Source organism: Columba livia, chromosome 11 (genome assembly GCF_036013475.1).
Source record: "Columba livia isolate bColLiv1 breed racing homer chromosome 11, bColLiv1.pat.W.v2, whole genome shotgun sequence".
Classification (NCBI taxonomy): Eukaryota; Metazoa; Chordata; class Aves; order Columbiformes; family Columbidae; genus Columba; species Columba livia.
In genome coordinates this window covers 4,793,341-4,812,933 of record NC_088612.1, presented here as the reverse complement: position 1 = coordinate 4,812,933, position 19,593 = coordinate 4,793,341, and the positions used below count along the sequence as shown (strand labels likewise).

Here is a 19,593-nt window from a genome sequence, read left to right as displayed (position 1 = left end):
AGTCTTCTCTGCCAAAAAAAAGCAGCTGAGCAGGACACCAGTTCTTTGGCAGGGGCAAGCATCTCACCCTTTTTATCAAAAAGGGGTGGTCTTTGCTATTTAGTTTTAATTGCAAGGATATTCCCTCATTACTTTCTACTTTTCCTGAATATGGGTGAATTTTCTGCTGCAGGTGGGAGACAGTTGGGACTGGGAGTGGAGGGACCAGCCTCTCTGCTCTTTGTGGTTGGTTGCACAAATATGTCTCGTTTTAAGCCGCTGGAGCTATCTGGAGAAAATGGAAGAACTCAAATCGGGTGCAGCATTTCAATACTCAAAAGCACACAGTGCAATTTCAGGTGTGAGTTGTATGATGTCCCAATTGTTGCTGAGCTCCTGCTGGAAGAGCTCAGTGTGGGGATGATTGTTTCACCGTTGCTCGGTATGTACACATGCACAGCTATGTCACAAGAGCCAGAGGCTACGGGTGCATTGCAAAGAGCGAGCTGTATTTTAGTTACCTCTCTACTGGGGCATCTCTGAAATCGCTGGTACAAGGAACAGACAGGTGCAAGTCACTTGAGCATATTTACATTTAACCAACCTCCTCACCAAATCATCTGATACATTCCGATACACTCGGGCATGTAAATGACCCCTCGGAAGTAAAGTAAGAGGAATTACCCCTGGTTTTGGAGCTGTCTGCTCAGATCCCCCACCTGCAGTCACGCACATATAGAATTGTTATGGTTGGAAAAGACCTTTAAGATAGAGTCCAACTATAGGAAGAAGGGCCCCAGGTTCACATGAGAGTTCCTGGAGCAGGAAGAGTTGTGTTCCACCGGTCCCTACGTCACTGGGAGCAGTGAAGAGCTGCTGGCTCATGCAGACCTCTGGCACTAATTAACCCTCAGCAGAGGGTGGGATGGAGACGGGTCTGTGATTGGTTTGAGGCTGAGGATGGAGGGTGGGATTTGGTGCTGCTGTGCTCTTGGTTACAACATCTGGAGAGGATCTTCCTCCTCGGGACGTGGGGGCTCTCATCTGCAAGCAGGGACTGCTCGGTGGTCAGCATGTCTTTCATACAGGTGGACAAGGACTCTGATTTTCCTCTCCAGAATCTCCCATATGGGGTTTTCTCCACTAAGGAGGAGGTGAGTAACAGCAAACTTTGTCCTCAGGGTGTTGCCATTGTCCCAAGGCTACGAATAACAGCAGGAATTCCCTGCAGCCTGATATAAAGGAGAACTTCCCAGCCTGGGACGCTCGCGGGACCTTCCTGATGAGACAGCAAAACCATAGCTGCTGCATCGGCTCTTAAAAGAAGCTGTTATCAGAATAACCACATTAAGACTGCACAAAAGTGTTGATACTTATAAGTAGTACTATGGCTAATACATACAGCAGTTTTTGTGTGGTTTTGACTGTGTTTGTGAAATCATTAATTCTGCATTTAATCCTTTTAAGTAGAGGCACAGCACAGTTCGCACTGATATTTTTTTACTCTTAATTCAATCCTTCATTTTCCTTGTGGCTGAGTGTAATCTCATCTTCACCCTTAAGAAGCCACGTTATATATTTATTTGAACCTCACACCTCCCAGTGCCTGACGGGACAGAGCCCGGGGATGTGACCTCGGAGAAGGGGAAACGAGCCAAGAGCTGCTTCTCGGAAGGAAAAAGTGGAGGATTTATTTATCCTTGCTCACGGAAACATCCTGATTATCTCCTGGTTTCTGCTGTCTTGGCTTATCCGTGCAGGTTTAAAAAAAAATATATATAAAGTGGAAGATTGTGTTTTCTGATGCGGTATTTTCCAAAGATAAAACTGAGATGGTTTGTTTAATCTCTTCCTAGATGTGTGTACTGTTATCTAGCAAGTTTGGATTATTTTTCTGCCTTCTACAGTAAGTGTTCTCTGAAGAAAGCATCACTCCAACCCTATGAAAAGGCAGACAAGGACATAGAGAAATTATTTAGGAAAATAATGTTCTAAAAGTGGCCTAGCGTTGTAACAATTTCAAGCTAAAGCAGTTGATGTCATTCCTGACTATCCCAGTTACAGATTAACCTGACACGACCTTTAGAGTTTTCTGCAGGAATGTTTGCTGAATAAACACTTACTATCACTTTTGGAATCTTGTTTAGAAATTAAAGGTTTAACAGTGTGGATTTTCATAGTTGGCTGTTCCCGTTTGGTAAGCCGGTTTTCATAATGGTTGTAACTAGTTTGTCTAAAGACGGGAATAATTGAAATATGCAGTATTTTTATAACCCCCCGTGCAGCTGCGGCGGAGCTGCCGTGGGACTGGCCGTGCTGCTCCGTGGCCGTGCTGCTCCATCGCCGCCGGCTCCGCACGTGCTTGGTGCTGCGGAGATGAACGGGGTCTTTGTGTCCCGGGTTGCATCTGTCCCATGAATGCAGCCGCGATGTCCCTGTAGATGTGGGAAGCTGGTCCCGGAGTGAGGATCCAGGCTGGGGTTTGCCTCGCGTGGCGTGAGGGTGGGTTATGTATGGCGGCTTCATTCAACGTGCTGCAGAAGTAACGTGGCTGAGCAAGGTGCGCTGTGTTCCCAGCATCGTCAGTGGGGTCCAGAGCACCCTTTGTCTGCTGGGGAGGAACTGTGCTGCAGAAATCCCTATTTCTCTCCAGTTACATGGCTATAAGGATGAGATCAGTCCTGCTGTGGCATGTCTATGCTTCAGTTCTCCGTCTGTAGAAGGAGGAATAGCTTTTTTTCCTACTTCACAGCATATTTCAGATAGACAAGCATCAACATTTAGGGCTGGACTGGCAATTAAAGAAGTTTATTCTGAAATGCATGTCATTAATGAGGAGCAGGGGGAAGAGAGCATGGAAATAAACCTCTGTTTGTTGTCCTATCATTCCCCCAAAAGATGGGGACAAGGAGAAGGCTCTCCCACCCCTCAAAGGCTGTGGGGAGTCTGCAATAATGCTCTGCCTCTGGGTCTTCGCGTTTTTCAGTACCCAGTCTCATTGATTAGCTTTTAATGGCAAATTGCTGTAATACCAGACCCTTGTCCCTGATCAATAAAACTCTGTGACCCTGTCTTCCTCCGTGCCCTCTTTAGAGGATTTTTGGGTACAAGCATAAACTCTTCTTCTTTGCTGCTCTCCTCTTGCTGCTTTGCAGCCCAGACACAGACTTGGGGTCGCAATTGGAGACCAGATTTTGGATCTCAGTGTCATTAAACATCTGTTCAATGGACCAGCTCTTGCCAAACATCAGCATGTCTTTGACCAGGTATGTATCATAGTGTCTGTTGTTCTAATTTCCACACACACTTTGGAAACACCCCTGAGAGTTTGTAGAAACTTGTGGTGAGATAAGAACTGAAAATGTGTTGTTAGGTGGGCTCTACTTACAGGGTAATCTCATCACATCTGTGATAGCAAGGGGAGCAGAGGCATCTGGGGTCCAAAGGACATTTTCAGCAGACTTTGGCAATGCAGGGGCCTGACAGAATGTGTAAACAATTACTTCAGTCCCCCTTGTGCCTTCAGCAATTCATGACAAGGAATCAGATGGGATTTTGATGACAGAGAGGCTGCATTTTGAAGGTAAATACAAATGGCCTCTGGTTACATCTAGTTGAGTTATCAAAGCTGCTAAGGCACGTGGCGAGGGTGCAGCAGGTCCTGCTTCAGAAGATTTGTGGTGTGAGGACAGGAGCACAGGGAGCGATCAACAGGGAGGGCGGGTGATCTGGGCAGCCCCTGCCGCATAACCCCGGGGTGCAAGCGCAGGACATCTTCCACGCACACAAAGGGGAAGCAAAACGTGGTCTTTTATCTGCCTTCTCGCCTCTCTGTCACTGTCAGCCGACCCTGAACGCCTTCATGGGGCTGGGCCGGGCGGCGTGGATGGAGGCAAGGGCTCGTCTGCAGAAGCTGCTGTCGGCCAGCGAGCCAGCCCTGAGGGACAACGCGGAGCTGCGGGGAAGGTGAGGGAGCGGACAGTGGCACGGTGGCCTTCCAGCTGTGCCCTGTGCCACCCGGTGATCCAAGGCGCCAAAATAGAAGGTCTGAATGTGGCCACCTACATGGGAATTAACCAGGCTTTGGGTATATTGAGAGCTTCCCTCTTTTAATTACGTGTCTGATTAGTCCTTTAGATGCCCACAGATGCGGGGTGTCACCCTCCCCCTGGGGACACTGAGCTCTGCCCTGGGGTGATGCAGACCTGCTGTCTCTCTGCAGGGTGTCCAGATGGGCTGCCCAGGAAGGCGGGGGGGTTGCGTCCCCTCCATCGTGGCCTTGGGTGACAAGGTGGCTGCCAGGGTCTCCGCCCCACCTCTGCCACCTCCCCCAGCACTGCCCTGGAGCCTCTTCTGGCAAGGGGTCACCCCTCCAATTGCTCCTCAGAAACAGCCGGAGTTTGCTAAAACCAACCCCGTTGTCACAAATTGGTTTCAGATATGGGGCAGTGCGCTGGTGTAGGGGTGGGAGGGGAGGACTGTGCCCTGCTCCATGCTGTGCTGATGGAAAATGTGTGTGTCCGTTAATCACATACCTTCTTGTTTGTACAGAATGATGCTTTAAGCGCTACAACTGCTTGCCCTGGCAGCAACAGGAGCCATTCCTCCCTGTCTTGCTGGGATGATTTAGGCATACACAGGCAGGAAAGGGGTTGGCACACAGATCTTCCCTGAGCATGTCCAGCAGTTTGAATCGGGCACCCTGAGAGCCCCATCCCATGAAATCATCCTTTCCATGTGGCAGAGGCAGCGGTGACCAGCTGGGCTGTGTGCACGGGCACCGCGCGTCTCTCCGTGCCCCTTGGCAAACCAGCCAGCTCACCGCGAGCGTCACCTCCCCTCCCGCTCACACCCTGATGGCTGCTCCTTTCGGTCTCAGTAACAGCAGCCTGTGCAGTCGTCTTAATTTTTCTGCAAGATTTTTTTTTGCTGCAAGTCTTTGCAAAATAAATTAAGAAAGGAGCTAGTCGAGACTGAGCCCCTTACATGCTTATAAACTATTAATATTTGAGAGCTGCAAGTTTTCTGTGAGCTAAGTCATCATTTTTCATTGCAGAGCGTTTGTACCTCAGGCTTCTGCGACGATGCACCTGCCAGCCCACATCGGTGAGTCTCCCATAGCCAAAGGCTGCTCAGTGCTGCCCTTCACTCTCCTCCAGAGAAGCTGCTTTATTTCCAGCTTGCTCAGACAGACAGATCATAGCTGTGACCTTGAATGGGTTTTGCAGGAGCCAGAAGTAGATTATTGTATATAATGAAAGGTGGGCGCTGTCTGTGGCACAAGAATAAAATCCTGGGGAAGCTCAGTAGCAGCCAGAAAATTCCTGGATACATTTTTCATTAAATCAGTGAATATATTGCCTGGTGCCATATAACACTTATCATCAAATTGACATCACCAAAGGCCTTTGTGACTAGAGCCAGGGAAGAAACACTTGTTCTGTTTCCAACATTTTCCCCATTTGCCACCAGAAAATAATGCAGATCTTTGAAAGTTTTGCAAGGCAGATACTCTGGCACAGCCTCATAAATAAGCACAAGTCTCTGCTCCCAGACTACTACTCTGCAGCTCAAATCTTACCTCCACTCCTGTGAGGCCATGGAATGTTTTGGAGTTAGTGTGTCCATAGAGGTATATAAACATCTTCCTGTTTTTAACAGAAATTTATATTTGGACCCAAAACAACTTGATCAAAATCGCTTGAGAGGTGCGACCTTCACAGGAGCAGGGATGTGAACTTGCTGTCTCACACACCTACAAGTTATTTAGGTTTCCACCACACTTAGTTCAGCTCTGCCCTGTGCATCGTTCGTGCTTGTCCTGAGAGCAAGCGCTGGCTGTGTCCTCTGCTGGGGCTGCGAGATGACTTACTGAGCCTGCAAATATAAACCCCTACTCCTAAATTGAGGTTTTTTCCCCCCAAACCCTCTGATTTCCCATGAATGCGAGGGGTGGGAGCTGTTTGGCAGGGATGGCAGCAGAGGGCAGCAGATGTCCTGAGTATGAGCCGATTCCCTCCACCCGGGTACCGCCGGCAAAACAAGACAACAAAACGAGCAGCGGGACCCGGCTTGTCTATGGGAAGCCGGCTGCTGTTTTATGTCCCTGCTCTTTTTACCCCTTTTCTCTGCTGGAGGCTTTTTTTTTTTTAAAAAAAGGCCAGTTTTGCATGCATAATTTTATAGATGAACTGTGCCAATCACCACCTTTGTGCTATTAATTACACGCCTGCACTGATAATATTAATTGTTGCTACTTGCTCCTGCTCAGCGCTCTCACTGCCTCCTTTTCTGCTCTTTTCATTGCCAGCAGTGTGCACTGTACTCTAGCCCTGGCAGGTGAGGGATTTTCCTGCCATTCATCCCTATTTTATGGGTTTCTTTCCATGCAGGAGATTACACTGACTTCTATTCTTCACGCCAACATGCCACAAACGTTGGGATCATGTTCAGGGGGAAGGAGAATGCTTTGATGCCTAACTGGTGGGTAGTTCAGGTTTTTCCCTGACACAGCGTTATTTTGTATGCTTATATGTACTTATCCAGAATTTTTCAAAGATCTGAGTGGTTTTTCAGCAAAATACTGATTTCAGTTCTGTGGCGGATGAGAATCTGTACTGTCAAGAGTTTGATAACAGAGCTGAAAACCACATTTCTCCAACCTTAGCCGAGTCTGCACTGCATTTCGTTGTAGCAGCCACACCAATTACAATGCAACTCTCTGCTGCAAAGACAGATTTACCTAAGAAATGGGGTTTTGCTGAATGACAAGAAAGCCAGAGCTTAAGCTTCAAGGAATTAAGCGGAGCAGTGGCACAAAAGTGCATTAAGACTCGGCTTTGGATTTTAGTTTGCTCACATCTTTATATCAGAGCAAATGAGCTGCAAATGTCCATGTCCATTTATGCAGAGCTCGCTCCTTGTACCTCACACCCCCATGGTGTTTCGACCCCAAAAAGCTTCTCTGGATGGTGATGGTTACACAGCTAACCTGAGCTCTGTGATGTCCTTTCACAGGCTGCACTTACCCGTGGGTTATCACGGCCGGGCATCGTCCGTTGTGGTGTCCGGGACACCCATTCGGAGACCTGTGGGGCAAATGAGACCTGATAACGGTGAGTCCATGATAGGCTTTTAACATGACTTCTTATTTTTTTAGTTTTTATTTTTCCTCCACATCACAGAATGGTGGAGAGGATGCCTTGGGATGCTTTGTCTAAATCCCAGCCTGGGGTCAGGGCAAGAGAAAGCCCTGACTTAAGTCCATCTTGTCTTTGCATGCCGGGCAGCACCAGCTGCTCTGTTTCTTCTGGCTGTTACCTTTATTTCCCTACCTGCCTCCCTGTCGTAAAATACTCTTTCTTCTATCCACAGATAAACCTCCAGTGTTTGGTGCTTGTAAGCGTCTGGATATTGAGTTAGAAATGGTAAGATGAGGCTTTCCCCCCCTGCTACTTTAATAAACAAACATCAAAATAGAAACAGGGAAGAAAAGGTAGGTTTATCTTCTAAAATGAGTGTCTCGTGAGGTCCATCCCTGCCTTTCTCTCTGAGCAGCCTGTGCAGCTGGCAATAAATATTTCTATGACAGAAGCCTTCCCTTCTGAGGAGTCGCGGGGTGCGTTAGCTCGTTCAGTGGTTTGCTAATGCAGCTTTCAGGCTGGAAACAGCTCGTCTGGCCAAATCTGAGCACCAGTGCAGCAGTCTGGAAGCACTCAGGCATCATCCTTTTTATCAGACACCACGGCCTGTTATCTGGTTAGCAGTTGCCTCTGTGCTGTAGCCAGGATCTTTTAGTGGATGCTGGGGGTTTTGGAGGTACAAGCTGTCTGTGCCTTGAGTCTAGAGCAGAGGAAGACATGAGTTCTTGGGAATGCAATTCAAACCCCTCATCTTTCTGGCTGGAAGGATGAAACCCGTGCTGTGGGTGTTGTAAAAATCATCCTTGGAAGGTGCCTCTTCTTGTGGCTTAGTGTGGTCCAGAAGGGAGAGTTTTACAGGATTGTTCATTATGATTTATATGATTTGTATCATTGATATGATTTATTCCCCATTTCTCCCCTGTAAAAAAAAAAAAAAAAAAAAGCAAAAGAAGTCTAATATAAAGGGAAATGGTACTAAAAATAAACTACAAGCCTTTAATGTTGTATGCTTTGCAGATCAGTGCAATAAAGTAGGAGGCAGCCCCATAGAGTGGGTACCTGAAGTCCTGCCATACGTCTGCTTTGCAGCCTGAGTTTTACTGCTGGCAGCTGTGAGAGTGAATTTACACTGGTGAAGGCTTTGGAAGAAAATCTTTCATACTATTGGTGGAACGAGACAACTGAGATTCCCTGTAGATATCTCTGCCAAGGGCTTAGGCTGTACATATTCTAAGGGAGTAAGGGCAGACACCCAGTTCATGATCTTGTTCTATCAGTGGGCACATTTCTCCACCTGTCTCCTCTTCCCCACTGTCATGACAGGCTCCAGCCACCTTCAGCATCCCCTCAGATGACTTCAAACTCTTTCCCGGTCACTGTCTGCAGCAAACAGAGTCACTTCAGTGGGCAAACCTGCTCTGCATCCAGATTGTAATTGAGAGGGACCATTTTTTCTCCTGTGTTTTGACAATGTCACACCCTTGTTTAAGACTGTCTCTTAGCAACACGGTGCTCTTAAGTATTTCAAGCCTGCCAGTTTCATGGAGGGGAAGAAAGAAGAAGTTAGGTTATGGGTTTTGTCTAATCGTATACGGGAAACGATGCAAAATCTCATCCCACACATCCTGTTGCTCGTGCATGTAACCCCTTGTGCAGTGAAAATTTTTAACTTCAAAAACTTGCTTAATCACCATTTTTCAATTGCAGGCATTCTTTGTAGGTCCTGGCAACAAGTATGGGGAGCCAATTCCTATCAGCAGAGCACAGGAGCACATCTTTGGGATGGTCCTGATGAATGATTGGAGCGGTAATCTGTGCCACGGGACTCTGCCTGGAGAGGGGGTTACAGCATCACAGGAAACCTTAGACAGGGACAAATTATATATTTTAATAGTAGAATAGTCATGATTGAAACCACTGGGTATGGTTGAAAGGGAGGAAAATGAAATGCTGTCTGCATTTCTCAGGCTCTATCTCAATCCATCTTCGATCAATCAGTAGAACCAGAAATTGCTGCCTAATGAAGATTTATTTACTCATGAACGAGCTAATATCAGTCTAAGTTCTTCTGGGCAGGGATTGAGCAGCCCTAAGGATAGCGATTCCAACAGAGGATTGATTTCAGTATCAGGAGCAGGAAAAGGATTTGGCAATCACAAATCCCTCAGTATATGCATAGATTTCAATGGCTGAAACGGCCCCTGCAACTGGCGTGGACCATTAGCGGGGTGTAAAAACATTAAATAAAGTGGGTATAAAACTACTGGTCACATAGGGGTGGCCTGACTTGTTTTAATTATAGCTGACTTCCTAATCTTGCTGGTCTAAGAAAACTAGTTTGAGGAGCTGAAAGGGATGGATTGAAATCAGGATTTGGGCACAACGGCTAGAAAAGGATGGTGATAACTTGTCCATATTACTCTTTAAACAGGTGTGAAAGCTGTGCAATTCCTGGGATATATTCAACAGTATTGCTTTGAATTTTCTCTTCCTAGCCCGTGACATCCAGAAATGGGAATATGTTCCTCTGGGTCCGTTCCTCGGCAAGAGCTTTGGCACAACCATCTCTCCTTGGGTGGTCACCATGGAAGCTCTTATGCCATTCGTGCTGCCAAACCCTGTCCAGGTTAGCAAGAGAAAGGGTAGAAACAAGCGGAAAGTAGGGCTAGAAAAATCTCAGCAGGGCTGGTAGGTCCCATCAGTAGAAATCACTGGGCTGTACCAGTTCTTTATAGAGTTTGCAAGTGTGATCCTGCTTCTAAACATATGAAGGCATCCTGGGACATCTGAGTTCAAATGCTCATTGATGTCACCGGCACTGCCACATCATGCCCTGAGCTGCCATCCTGTCTGCTTGAGCAGGGCAGAAAAATGCTCTCCTTAAAAACATCTGGAAAACAAACTGATCAGAGAGCTTCTCGTTAGTGTCTGGTAGCCCTTGGCATCCAGCAAGCAGTGGAGAGAGTGAACTTGAGCCAAAACACTTTGTTCAAGCATTTCCAGTTGTCTGCATTATGTAGAGATTTAGTTATAATGGAAAAAGACGATAAAGAGTCCTATGGAGAGCTCACAACTGCCTTCTTTGTGCAGGCACAAAGCAAAGGTGTGTGGGCCGTGTGTTTGTTTTGGATTGCCATCCACGCCATAATGATGGAGATGGCTTTTGGAGCCCACGTGCAGACCAAGGACTCAGATTATATGGATATCACATCTGCTCAGAAAGATCTTTCAAAGCGTGTGCATGAGAGCAAGCAAAGCAATGATCTGAGCAGTAGCACCAGTGGAGTAAATGGGGTGTGCAACACAGCCTGGTTAAACAAAACGTCACCGGGATGGCTTGTGGAATTTTTCCTTTCTGTTTGTTTAGACTGTGGTGCCTTTTATATGCTTTCAGGATCCCAAACCACTGCCCTACCTTCAGGATAAAGAGCCCTACACTTTTGACATCAAGCTCTTCGTTGCTATTAAAGGTACGATACTGCTGAGTGGGTTATAAAGCTGAAATTGCCAATTAAGGGATGCAGAGCCACCATGTATTTCAGACACTTCACCCTCGGCTCCGCGATCCTCCTTTTCTTTCTTTGCCCATATTATCTCCGTCAGAGAAGGAGGCAAAGCTCTTCATGCTCTCCGCTGGCTGTGCAGCAATTTGTTGAGGAGGGAATGTCTCCCTGGTGATCGGTTCGTGATGAGGAGGGTCCCTGTGGGGTCTGCCTGCCTGGGTATGGAAAGATGAGATCGACGGCAGATACAGATGTTAACCCAGCTCATGGCCCAGCTGCCCAGTAGGTCCAGGTGCTGCTCCTTTAGGAGAGCAGAGAGTGGGAAATGGGCACCTTGATACTACCCCAGTGCCACCCACACACTTGTTTTCTGTGAAATGCTGGCCTTCATATCGATATAGAAAATGTTGTTGCTTGTTTCCTGCTAGAGATTACAACGATAAAAGAAGTCTCCATTCATCTGTAAAATCAAAAGACTCCAAAGTTATTCATCCAACACGAACAATTTGCTTCCCTGTTTCTTATTTTTTATTTTCCGCAGGAGAAGGAATGAGCATGCCAACCACCATATGCAGATCCAATTTCAAGGTAAAGCTCCACTATCTTTCATTTGTTTGAAATCTTGCTGATGCCATCAGCTCCAGCCTTAGGCGATTTCAAACGCTGACTTTTGCATCAGCTGGAGATCAAGCCTGGCATGTGTTTGTATAGGGGACAGACAGAGAAGAGTGGAGGGTGGTGATAGTTCATCCCTCTGTGGAGATGGAAATACCTGAAAGCTTGAGCACTGAAGAAGGTGGCAGCTCTTCCCACTGCTCAGCTTAGTATGCTCAGAGCATTGTAAATCATGTGCTAATTCTGCAGAGAGCAATGAGAGCGGATGACTCGCAAGCAAAGGAATTGCCTCTCGATGTGCTGAGGTGCAAGCCCCAGTCTGTCCCCAGCCCCTGTCTGTCCCTCTGTCCCTGCAGGCTGACTGAAGGGATCATAAGGCAGGAGGTATATGTACCAGCTGCAGGATTTCTCAATCAATTTCATATTCACATTTGGTTCTTTGCATAGTAATTACCTTAATCAGTAAATCAGTAGTCAGCAAATCAGTAATAAGGAGATTTTGCTATAAACTCATTAAAATATTGGACTTAATCATGGATCCTGGGTCAGCAGTGCTGGCATTAAAGAGGAAGAATGAGATGAGGGATGACATCCAGCTGAAAGGAGAGAAATTTTACGTGACTAAATTGCATGTTAAAGTATGTGTTTTATATGCACACAACAGCTCTTGGTCATCATTTAGGAAGCAAACAGCCAGGCCACAGTAAATACTGTGAATGCGGCACTAAGTAGCAGTGGTTCCTCATTAAGTGAGGAAACTTTTCTTTAGGGACAGTCCTACCAGCATCATCCCGAGAATGCAGTATGTTCTGCATAGGCTAATGACATGCCTGCGAGGATTGGCCTTCATTGCTTTAGCCTCCTCTTCTCCTTCCTCCAGCACATGTACTGGACCATGAAACAGCAGCTGGCTCATCATTCCATCAACGGGTGCAACCTCAGACCTGGAGATCTCCTGGCCTCCGGCACCATCAGTGGACCCGTAAGTGTTCAAATAACGACAGTCGCTGAGAACTGGTCACCAATCCAAAACCGACTGAGCAGGGCTTTGGGTCTAAGCCCCGTTTGATGTGAGCAGCCATGAAAATATCTGTACTTCGAGTTAATGCTTTTGTAGCCCCAAAATTGCACTGAGAAGTGGTGCGTATATTGTTATTGGTTTCTGTTTTTTTTTGATCCCTCCTGTGTTCCTTTTCCTAAGAACTATTTTACTACAGATACAAATTAATTTCTGCACACAAGAATCCACACAGCCCATTTATACTCTGTGAAATGCAGGTTTTTTGTTTCTGAGCAGCATGTAAAAGGTGCATGGGTATAACTTTTCATTTCTCTAATGCTACATATTTGGAGCTAATTTCACAAGCTGTTATTCTGCCTGTACTGCCACATGCACAGTTGTTGCCATATGTGGGTAAGGTACCAGCACTTTCTGAAACGTCAGATTTAAATCCTGCTCTGAAAGACAGTAAGTTGTTCCCAAGTTGGGATACCTGTACTTCAATCTTCAGCATTTCTGAAGTGTTTTTTTCCTTCTTCTAAACTATTGTACTGCAGATTGACATTAAAGACTTACAAACATTTGCCAGCTTTGCTCTTCTGAAGAACAAACTGTAAATAAAACTGCGAAACGTGACAACATAAAAGCATCGGTTTGCAGAAGTGCCCTTGATTTGTTTCCATTCTCTCTGTAGCAGACTAAACTGCTTTTTAGGTTTTAGCACTATGTTAAACACACCAGATAATGGCTGGAAGCACGGCTCCTGACAGCGAACAAGCAAGTAAGATGCAAAGGCAGGAAAATAAGTTAATGTATCAATGAATTCAAGCAACAAAACTCTGTTCTATAGAGTTAACATACTTGTGCCTGTACTTCCAGCAGAAAGTAGCTTAATGGTCAGACAGGTACTAAACAGCTGTTTATTTGTTTATGGACTCTTGCTGCAGGAGCCGGAGAGCTTTGGCTCCATGCTGGAGCTGTCCTGGAATGGAACGAAAGAAATCCCTCTCGGCAGGGGACAGTCTCGTAAATTCCTGCAGGATGGAGACGAAATCATTTTGACAGGTAATGCCCAAAAATCTGCTCTTACACGGCAGCAAGGACGTGTTTCCATAGATTGATGCCAGTGTGAGCGCCTGGCGGGGAGATGGGCTGTTCTGTACGTACCTGCTGCGCAAGCACAGTGGTTTCCATCCTACCTGTCAGGAGGCAGAAGCAGGTGGATAGGAGTTTCCCTGCAATAAATGCTTTATGAATTAGATTATTTGCTTTGCTAAGTAATTGATGATCTCACTATGACTGGGCGTGAAAGCTAAGGGAATGGAGAGCTTTTTGCTTTTATAGACAAGAAATATATTACGACTAAATTTAGTTGATTTGTTGCCACCACACAGTCCGAGTCTGCATTTGGAACAGAGCTTGGCAAATGCTGCAAAATGTTATTTTGAAAAAAAAAAAAAGGCGAAATGTGCATATTGAGTGAAGTTTGTTGCAAATGAAATATGTAGGAAACAGCACAAAGCCTGCTAACACAGCTAACAAGCTGCCCTCTGAAAAGGGCTGTGCTTCAGAGCTGCTTCATGCTGGGTCATGGGTTTAATTTTCACCTTGAGAAAGTAAATATTTTATTAATTAAAAGCTACCGTCGTGATTTGCGATCCAAATCCTACTCCTACTTCTTTTTAATCCAAAGACCAGTGCAAAAAAATCTGTTATTCCCTTTCCTCTCATCCCGTCAACCCCTTATGCCTTTAAGGTGACAAATATTTGGCTAAACATCCATGAGAAATGTTTGATTCAAGCCTGCATATGTCTTTGCTGTGTCACATACTCTGTTTTTAGAGAATATCTTGTGGGATGTTGAACATCAGTTGAGACCCAGCCAGTGCCACACCTGGCTCTGAGCACCTCCATTGTGCTGATGTGATCAGAGATAGTCAGCACAAGAGCAAAGTGGTTCAAGCGATGAGAAAACACTTAAAAATATGACTTAAGGCAGAGAAAATGTGACTGATGCCTATGCAGCAACCTGAAGGACATGACAGCGTGATGCTGGTATGTGTTCACATACCTGAGCCTGCTCAATCCAACCAGGACTTTTAGGACATTTGCCAAAACATTCTAAAATTTCTCATTTTTTTTCAGAAAGCTTTTTAACAAAACCCAAGAACTTGCCCGTGATGAAAAAAATATTACGCATATGCAGATATATTTCAATCTCCCAGTGATGGCTGTATAAGTAGTTTTGGTAGTGCTGCAGCCAGAGCCTTCGTGCCTCCCATCTGGCAGTCTGTGCAATAGCTTTGAAAATCACGTTTCTGTGAGATTCTGCCAGTTTTGCAGAGGAAGATGCTGAGACAACTGGAGATTTAGATGTACTGGAGAGAACGGTGGATGATGAAACCAAGGAGTCCCCAATAACTCTGACATCCTTCTGCCTTCCAACAGCCCAGCAACAACTCATGCTGCAACATGTAGGCATCTGACGCTGCTCTCCATAGGCTCCCATACATTCCATGCAGAGACACTCCTCCAGCAATTCATTGCCCTCCAGAGGTGCAGATGTCCCTCCAGTAACTGTGCAGGAGCCCTAACTTAGGGTACAGTCAGGTATTCTGAATGTCCCTTTAGGGTTACATGCTGACATCCTTACTGGCAATGAGCACCTTGCAGTTTGGCAACCTGGCACAAGGTGACCAGCTGGGTGACAAATGAGACCAGACTGTGACCCATATTGTTCTTCATACCCAGAACAAGTTGCCTTTAAATAAATACTTTAAATCTTTGATGTCTTTTATCCTTAAAGATGGCACGATGGTGGTGGTGTTAACCTGGATGAAGGCACTGTTGCCCCAGTGGGACAGTCTCATGTTAATCACTCTGCTGTGCTATTTTACACCAGCAACAGTTTGTGGTTGTAGTGATCAGGGCACCATGCTATTTGTTAGAGGCAGATGCTGCTGGGGCTGTCTGCTGGGACAGTTTGGGACCTGCTCCTATTTAGTGATATATATATAGCAAGTCCAGTGCCTTAAGACACCCTTGAGGCAGGACTGCTGCTATTGCATCCTCCCCCGAGGCTGTGCCGTTAGCTCTTCCGAAGCACCCAACCCATTATTGCTAGTCTCCTATTTCAACATTTTGTTCTCACTCCCCTTGTGGGAACTATTTCAGGACCCAAACACAATAAAATGAGAGAAATATATCCTTCCCAAGAAGTGCATCTCGGGAAGGGAGCCTTACAAGGGAAGGTTTGCTGCAGCCGTTGTAAAATCCTCTCTGTCGCTCCTTGCACTCTGCTCAGGCCGCTGCTCTGGCAGCACAGAGCTCGCTTTGTTAAATGTGCTGCTGCTTGGTACTGCTCTAAATTGTAGTTGACAGCAGGGATAACTAAACTGGACTGAAATAATAAGCCAGCGCTCAAAGGAGAGCTGGCGATGAAGCCTGATGAGACAAGTGGAAACTGAGCTGAAGCTCAAAGCAAGTGCCTTACTCAAGTAAAGCTTAGGAATGAGAATTACCCCGCAGACACTGGGGTGGTGGCTGTGGGCAGGCTGTCAGCACTTACAGACACTGCTGGCCTTGGAAAAATGTCGTTGCAGCCTGGCTGTGCGAGCTGCCCTATGGGTTGGAGCTGGTAAGGCCCGTCCTCATGCTACAGTAACTTTGGCTGCCTGAACCCATCCGTTCTCTCGCTCAGTAGAGGTTGCCACTGATCCCTGCTAAGGGTGGGAATTGAGGCTAAAGTCTGTTCTGTTCAGCTCCCTCTAGGCTTCTCAAAGGCATCTGGGTTTTATCACATGCAGCAAAGATGATGTATTCCATTATTTTAAGAAAATCCATCTCTAATTATGAAATAGGTCCTTAAAATACAGCATATGCCACTTGTGTCCTTCCTTTGATCAGCTGTTGTTGGCGGAGAGCTACAGTAGGTCTCCTCAGCTGTTTCTTCCCAGAATAGTCTTCCCAGATGGGCCTGAAGCCCCTGGCTGTGTCCGCTCCCCTCGTCCATCCGCAGCTTTGCTCAGGGATGCTGTTTCTGGAGCAGCTCAGCTGGTCCATGGCAGCAAGAGGCTCTGCGGCATCTCCGTCCTAATGTCATCTGTCCCACCATGCAGGAGCAGGGACAGATTGGATGGTCCTGCAGCTAGAGATGTTGTCACAGCCCGGTAACTTCAGCAGCAGTCAGCAGACTTTCAATGCCTCTTTATATAACAGAGGATAAATGAATATTTTGAGTCAGATGCTGAGTTTCTCATGGAAATAAACTACTTGATTTTAGCGAGAGAAACAGGCTCTGCAAGGGTAGGTCCTGCTGTTTGAAGAGGTTTAATGATCATCTTTCTGGCTATAGGAGTCCCGATGTCCCAAGAGCTGTCCTAATGCTGCAGAAAGAGAATTCAGATTTACTTTATTAATTGCAAGGCTGGGCCAGGCAGCGAATCAGCTTGCCAGTTCGATTGATGATGCTGCAGATCAGGTTTGAAAACAGAAATATTGCACATCTTGGTTGCTCTTTGATCAATTCACCGAACTCGCATATTGCTGTGTTTAACATTTTGTGCTTCTTTTCTCTACTTTTCTATTCCTGGGCTACTTGAACTCTTCCAGGTGTTCTGGTTTTTTACCCCTCATTTCATTTCTGAAATGTTTCCACTAGTTTTTGGTCTCTTTACGCCTTTATTCGCTTTGACCCCTGGTAAAATCCTGCTGTCCTTACAGAACAAGCTGTCTGTTGTTTTCTGGGCCCAGGTTACTGCCAGGGCAATGGCTTCCGTGTGGGATTCGGCCAGTGCTCCGGAAAAATCCTTCCAGCCCTGTCAGATCCATGATGACCGGAGTAAGGCGACATCTGCGGAGGAGGATCTCTCCCCCCACCTCTACCCGTCATGCTCCTTTATTCAGATGTATTATTTTTTATATGAGTGATTGGAATCTTATTATTTTTAACGATCAATAAATATCTTAAAGATGAATGTGGCTCTTTGGTGTGATAAGAAAAGGATTTCAATGCTCGCTTAAAACTCTCAAAATAAGATTACCGAAATGGAAAGTGACAATCTTAACTCTTCTATTTTATTAATATTCTTTCGTAATGATGAAAAGAGGCTTTCAAGTAAAGTTGTGCATTTAGAGCGCTATGTTGATGGTAACAGCTGAGACTGCATGCTGACCTCCTTTTTTTCAGTGTTAATACACTGAAGGTAAAACCCTGAAGGCAAATTGCATATAGATAGTAAAATCTTGTAGACCAGCCTAAGTAAAAGAGAGTTACATGATTATGCCCTAAACTAATCTGTAACAAAGCAATTTGCAAATCACAGTATCACAGTATCACAGTATGTTTGGGATTGGAAGGGACCTCAAAAGATCATCTAGTCCAATCCCCCTGCTGGAGCAGGAACACCCAGGTGAGGTCGCACAGGAACATGTCCAGGCGGGTTTTGAATGTCTCCAGAGATGGAGACTCCACAACCTCCCTGGGCATGACTGAAAGGAATAGAAAAGCAAAACAAAAAAGTACTGGACCAACTAACAACCCTTTAAAATAGCGAAAACAAAAATCGTACTGTACAAAAACACCCAACCCACCAACAAATAACTAATGATGACCAAGAGGAGTCAGCACTAAACTCATGTATCTTGGAAAGAAAATCTGTGCAGGATTTGGAGTTCAGCCCTTACAGCACCGATGAGCTCCTGGAAACAAACCCCAGCAGGGTGCAGCCCAGATCTGCCACTGTCCCCTTGCCCTGGGAACATGTGGGATGTCCCTGCTCCTCCTGCCCCAACACTGGCAGAGGCAGTGACCCAGAACAGAGATCAATGCCAGACCTGATGCTGGGACACCCCTCAGAAGAGAGAGTGGAGATACCTCATGACCTTGTCCTGCTTTTAGAGAAGGGTTTCCCCATTGTAGCATGGAAGGTGTTGGTCTCTTCTCCCAAATATCCAGTGATAAGACAAGAGGAAATGTCTTCAAGTTGTGCCAGGGAAGTTTTAGATTGGATAATAGGAAAAAATTCTTCATGGAAAGGGTTGTCAGGCATTGAAATTGACTGCCCAGGGAAGTGGTGGAGTCACCATCCCTGGAGGTGTTTAAAAGACATACAGATGAGGTCCTTAGGGACATGGTTTAGTGCCAGAATCAGGTTATGGTTGGACTCGATGACCTTAAGGGTCTCTTCCAACCCAAGTGATTCTATGATTTCTCTCACTGTGCACCAACTTCCCTGGGGTCAAGGAGGGAGGGTGACCTTCATGGCTGGAGTGATCCGCAGGCAGTCACACCTGGTCACCTCACAGGGGCTGTGGGAAGAGGACAGGGAGGAGGCAGACCCCCCTTCCCACACTCCTACAAGGCACCTCTTGCCTTGGCATCCCCTTGCAGCCAGCGGTAAACAAAGCCACATGCCACTTTTCTCAAGTGTAAAGGGCATCTGCTGTCTCCTGCTGGCCTACAAATCAATTAAACTCTATGGCCAAGAGCCAAATCACATCAATTAGAGGGATATTACTGACTGATGGAGCTCAGGAGACTGGATAATGAACTCTGGTACAATGCAAAGGGAACTTGTTAAATATTTGCTTGGTCCTCAAAGTGAAGAGCCTGATGAGGCTGCCGGCTCCGTGCAGCAACAGCAGGATGAGCACAGGTGGCTGCTTTTCCGTGGCTGCCCTGTTGCTCCTCTCGAGGTCTGCTGGGTAGTTTTGGTGTGAGCCACATGGGTGTTTCATGTCATCATCGGGAGCCTGAACTTCTTGGCCACACAGGAGAGAAAAATGTATTTGAAATGAAGATTAATGAAAAAATATGCCAATGCAGATAAATCACTGCTAATGGGGCATGTTAACTGAAATGGGCTCTATTCCAGTGTGCAGTAATAATAGTCCCTTTAAAGAATTATGCTTGGAGGATCATCCCCAAATCAATTTAAATTTTTAGCCTAAGACATTCCGCTCTCACCGGGAGGGATGACCTGGCCAGGAAAACAGTGGCTCGTTGTTTATCAAGGAAAAGCTATTTCCCCTTCAGGCTCTTGTGGAAACTCAGAGCTGAGCTAATAGGCAGACATTTATTTAATGTACTCTGACTTGGTTGTCAATTTATAGGATGCTTTGTGCTCTCTTTTGACCTTAAAGCACAACCACCGTTGACACCTTCCCTCTTGGATTTCGAAATAACTCATGCGGTTCCTCTGAGCACAGCCTGGCTTTTCTCCTGGTAGCAGCAGGAGGACACAGAAAGCATTCATCCAGTGGAGGAATTTCTCCGCAGAAGCAACACCCATATTGCACCTTGCTGTATCTGATGTGTTGGAAATGCAATGTCTGAGAATAAGGGCGCAGCTAC

At 46.1% G+C, this 19,593-nt stretch overlaps 1 protein-coding gene across 3 annotated transcripts; it reads left to right on the top strand.

Annotated features, from left to right (window-relative positions):
* Nucleotides 1–940: 940 nt before the first annotated feature.
* FAH (fumarylacetoacetate hydrolase) lies at nucleotides 941–17,215 on the top strand. 3 transcript variants are annotated; one of them, XM_065076526.1, is made up of 14 exons: nucleotides 941–1,133; nucleotides 3,135–3,245; nucleotides 3,824–3,945; nucleotides 5,036–5,085; nucleotides 6,372–6,462; nucleotides 6,997–7,094; nucleotides 7,354–7,406; nucleotides 8,829–8,928; nucleotides 9,617–9,747; nucleotides 10,516–10,591; nucleotides 11,166–11,212; nucleotides 12,120–12,221; nucleotides 13,187–13,304; nucleotides 16,594–16,760. In XM_065076526.1, exons 1-14 carry the CDS (start codon nucleotides 1,053–1,055, stop codon nucleotides 16,620–16,622), a joined length of 1,209 nt encoding a protein of 402 aa, XP_064932598.1. In that variant the 5' UTR covers nucleotides 941–1,052; the 3' UTR covers nucleotides 16,623–16,760. The 3 variants fall into 3 exon arrangements, with proteins under 3 accessions (XP_064932598.1, XP_005504160.2, XP_064932597.1); XM_005504103.4 differs by lacking the exon at nucleotides 16,594–16,760 and adding an exon at nucleotides 16,992–17,215 and having other exon boundaries at nucleotides 946–1,133; XM_065076525.1 differs by lacking the exon at nucleotides 16,594–16,760 and adding an exon at nucleotides 14,688–14,832 and having other exon boundaries at nucleotides 946–1,133.
* Nucleotides 17,216–19,593: the final 2,378 nt, after the last annotated feature.

Bases quoted from the DNA above. Each gene is read 5' to 3' on its own strand.
- FAH (XM_005504103.4), top strand. From the start codon at position 1,053: ATGTCTTTCATACAGGTGGACAAGGACTCTGATTTTCCTCTCCAGAAT. The intron at 6,463-6,996 runs GTGGGTAGTTCA...GTCCTTTCACAG, and splicing joins AATGCTTTGATGCCTAACTG to GCTGCACTTACCCGTGGGTT. The intron at 12,222-13,186 runs GTAAGTGTTCAA...CTCTTGCTGCAG, and splicing joins CCGGCACCATCAGTGGACCC to GAGCCGGAGAGCTTTGGCTC.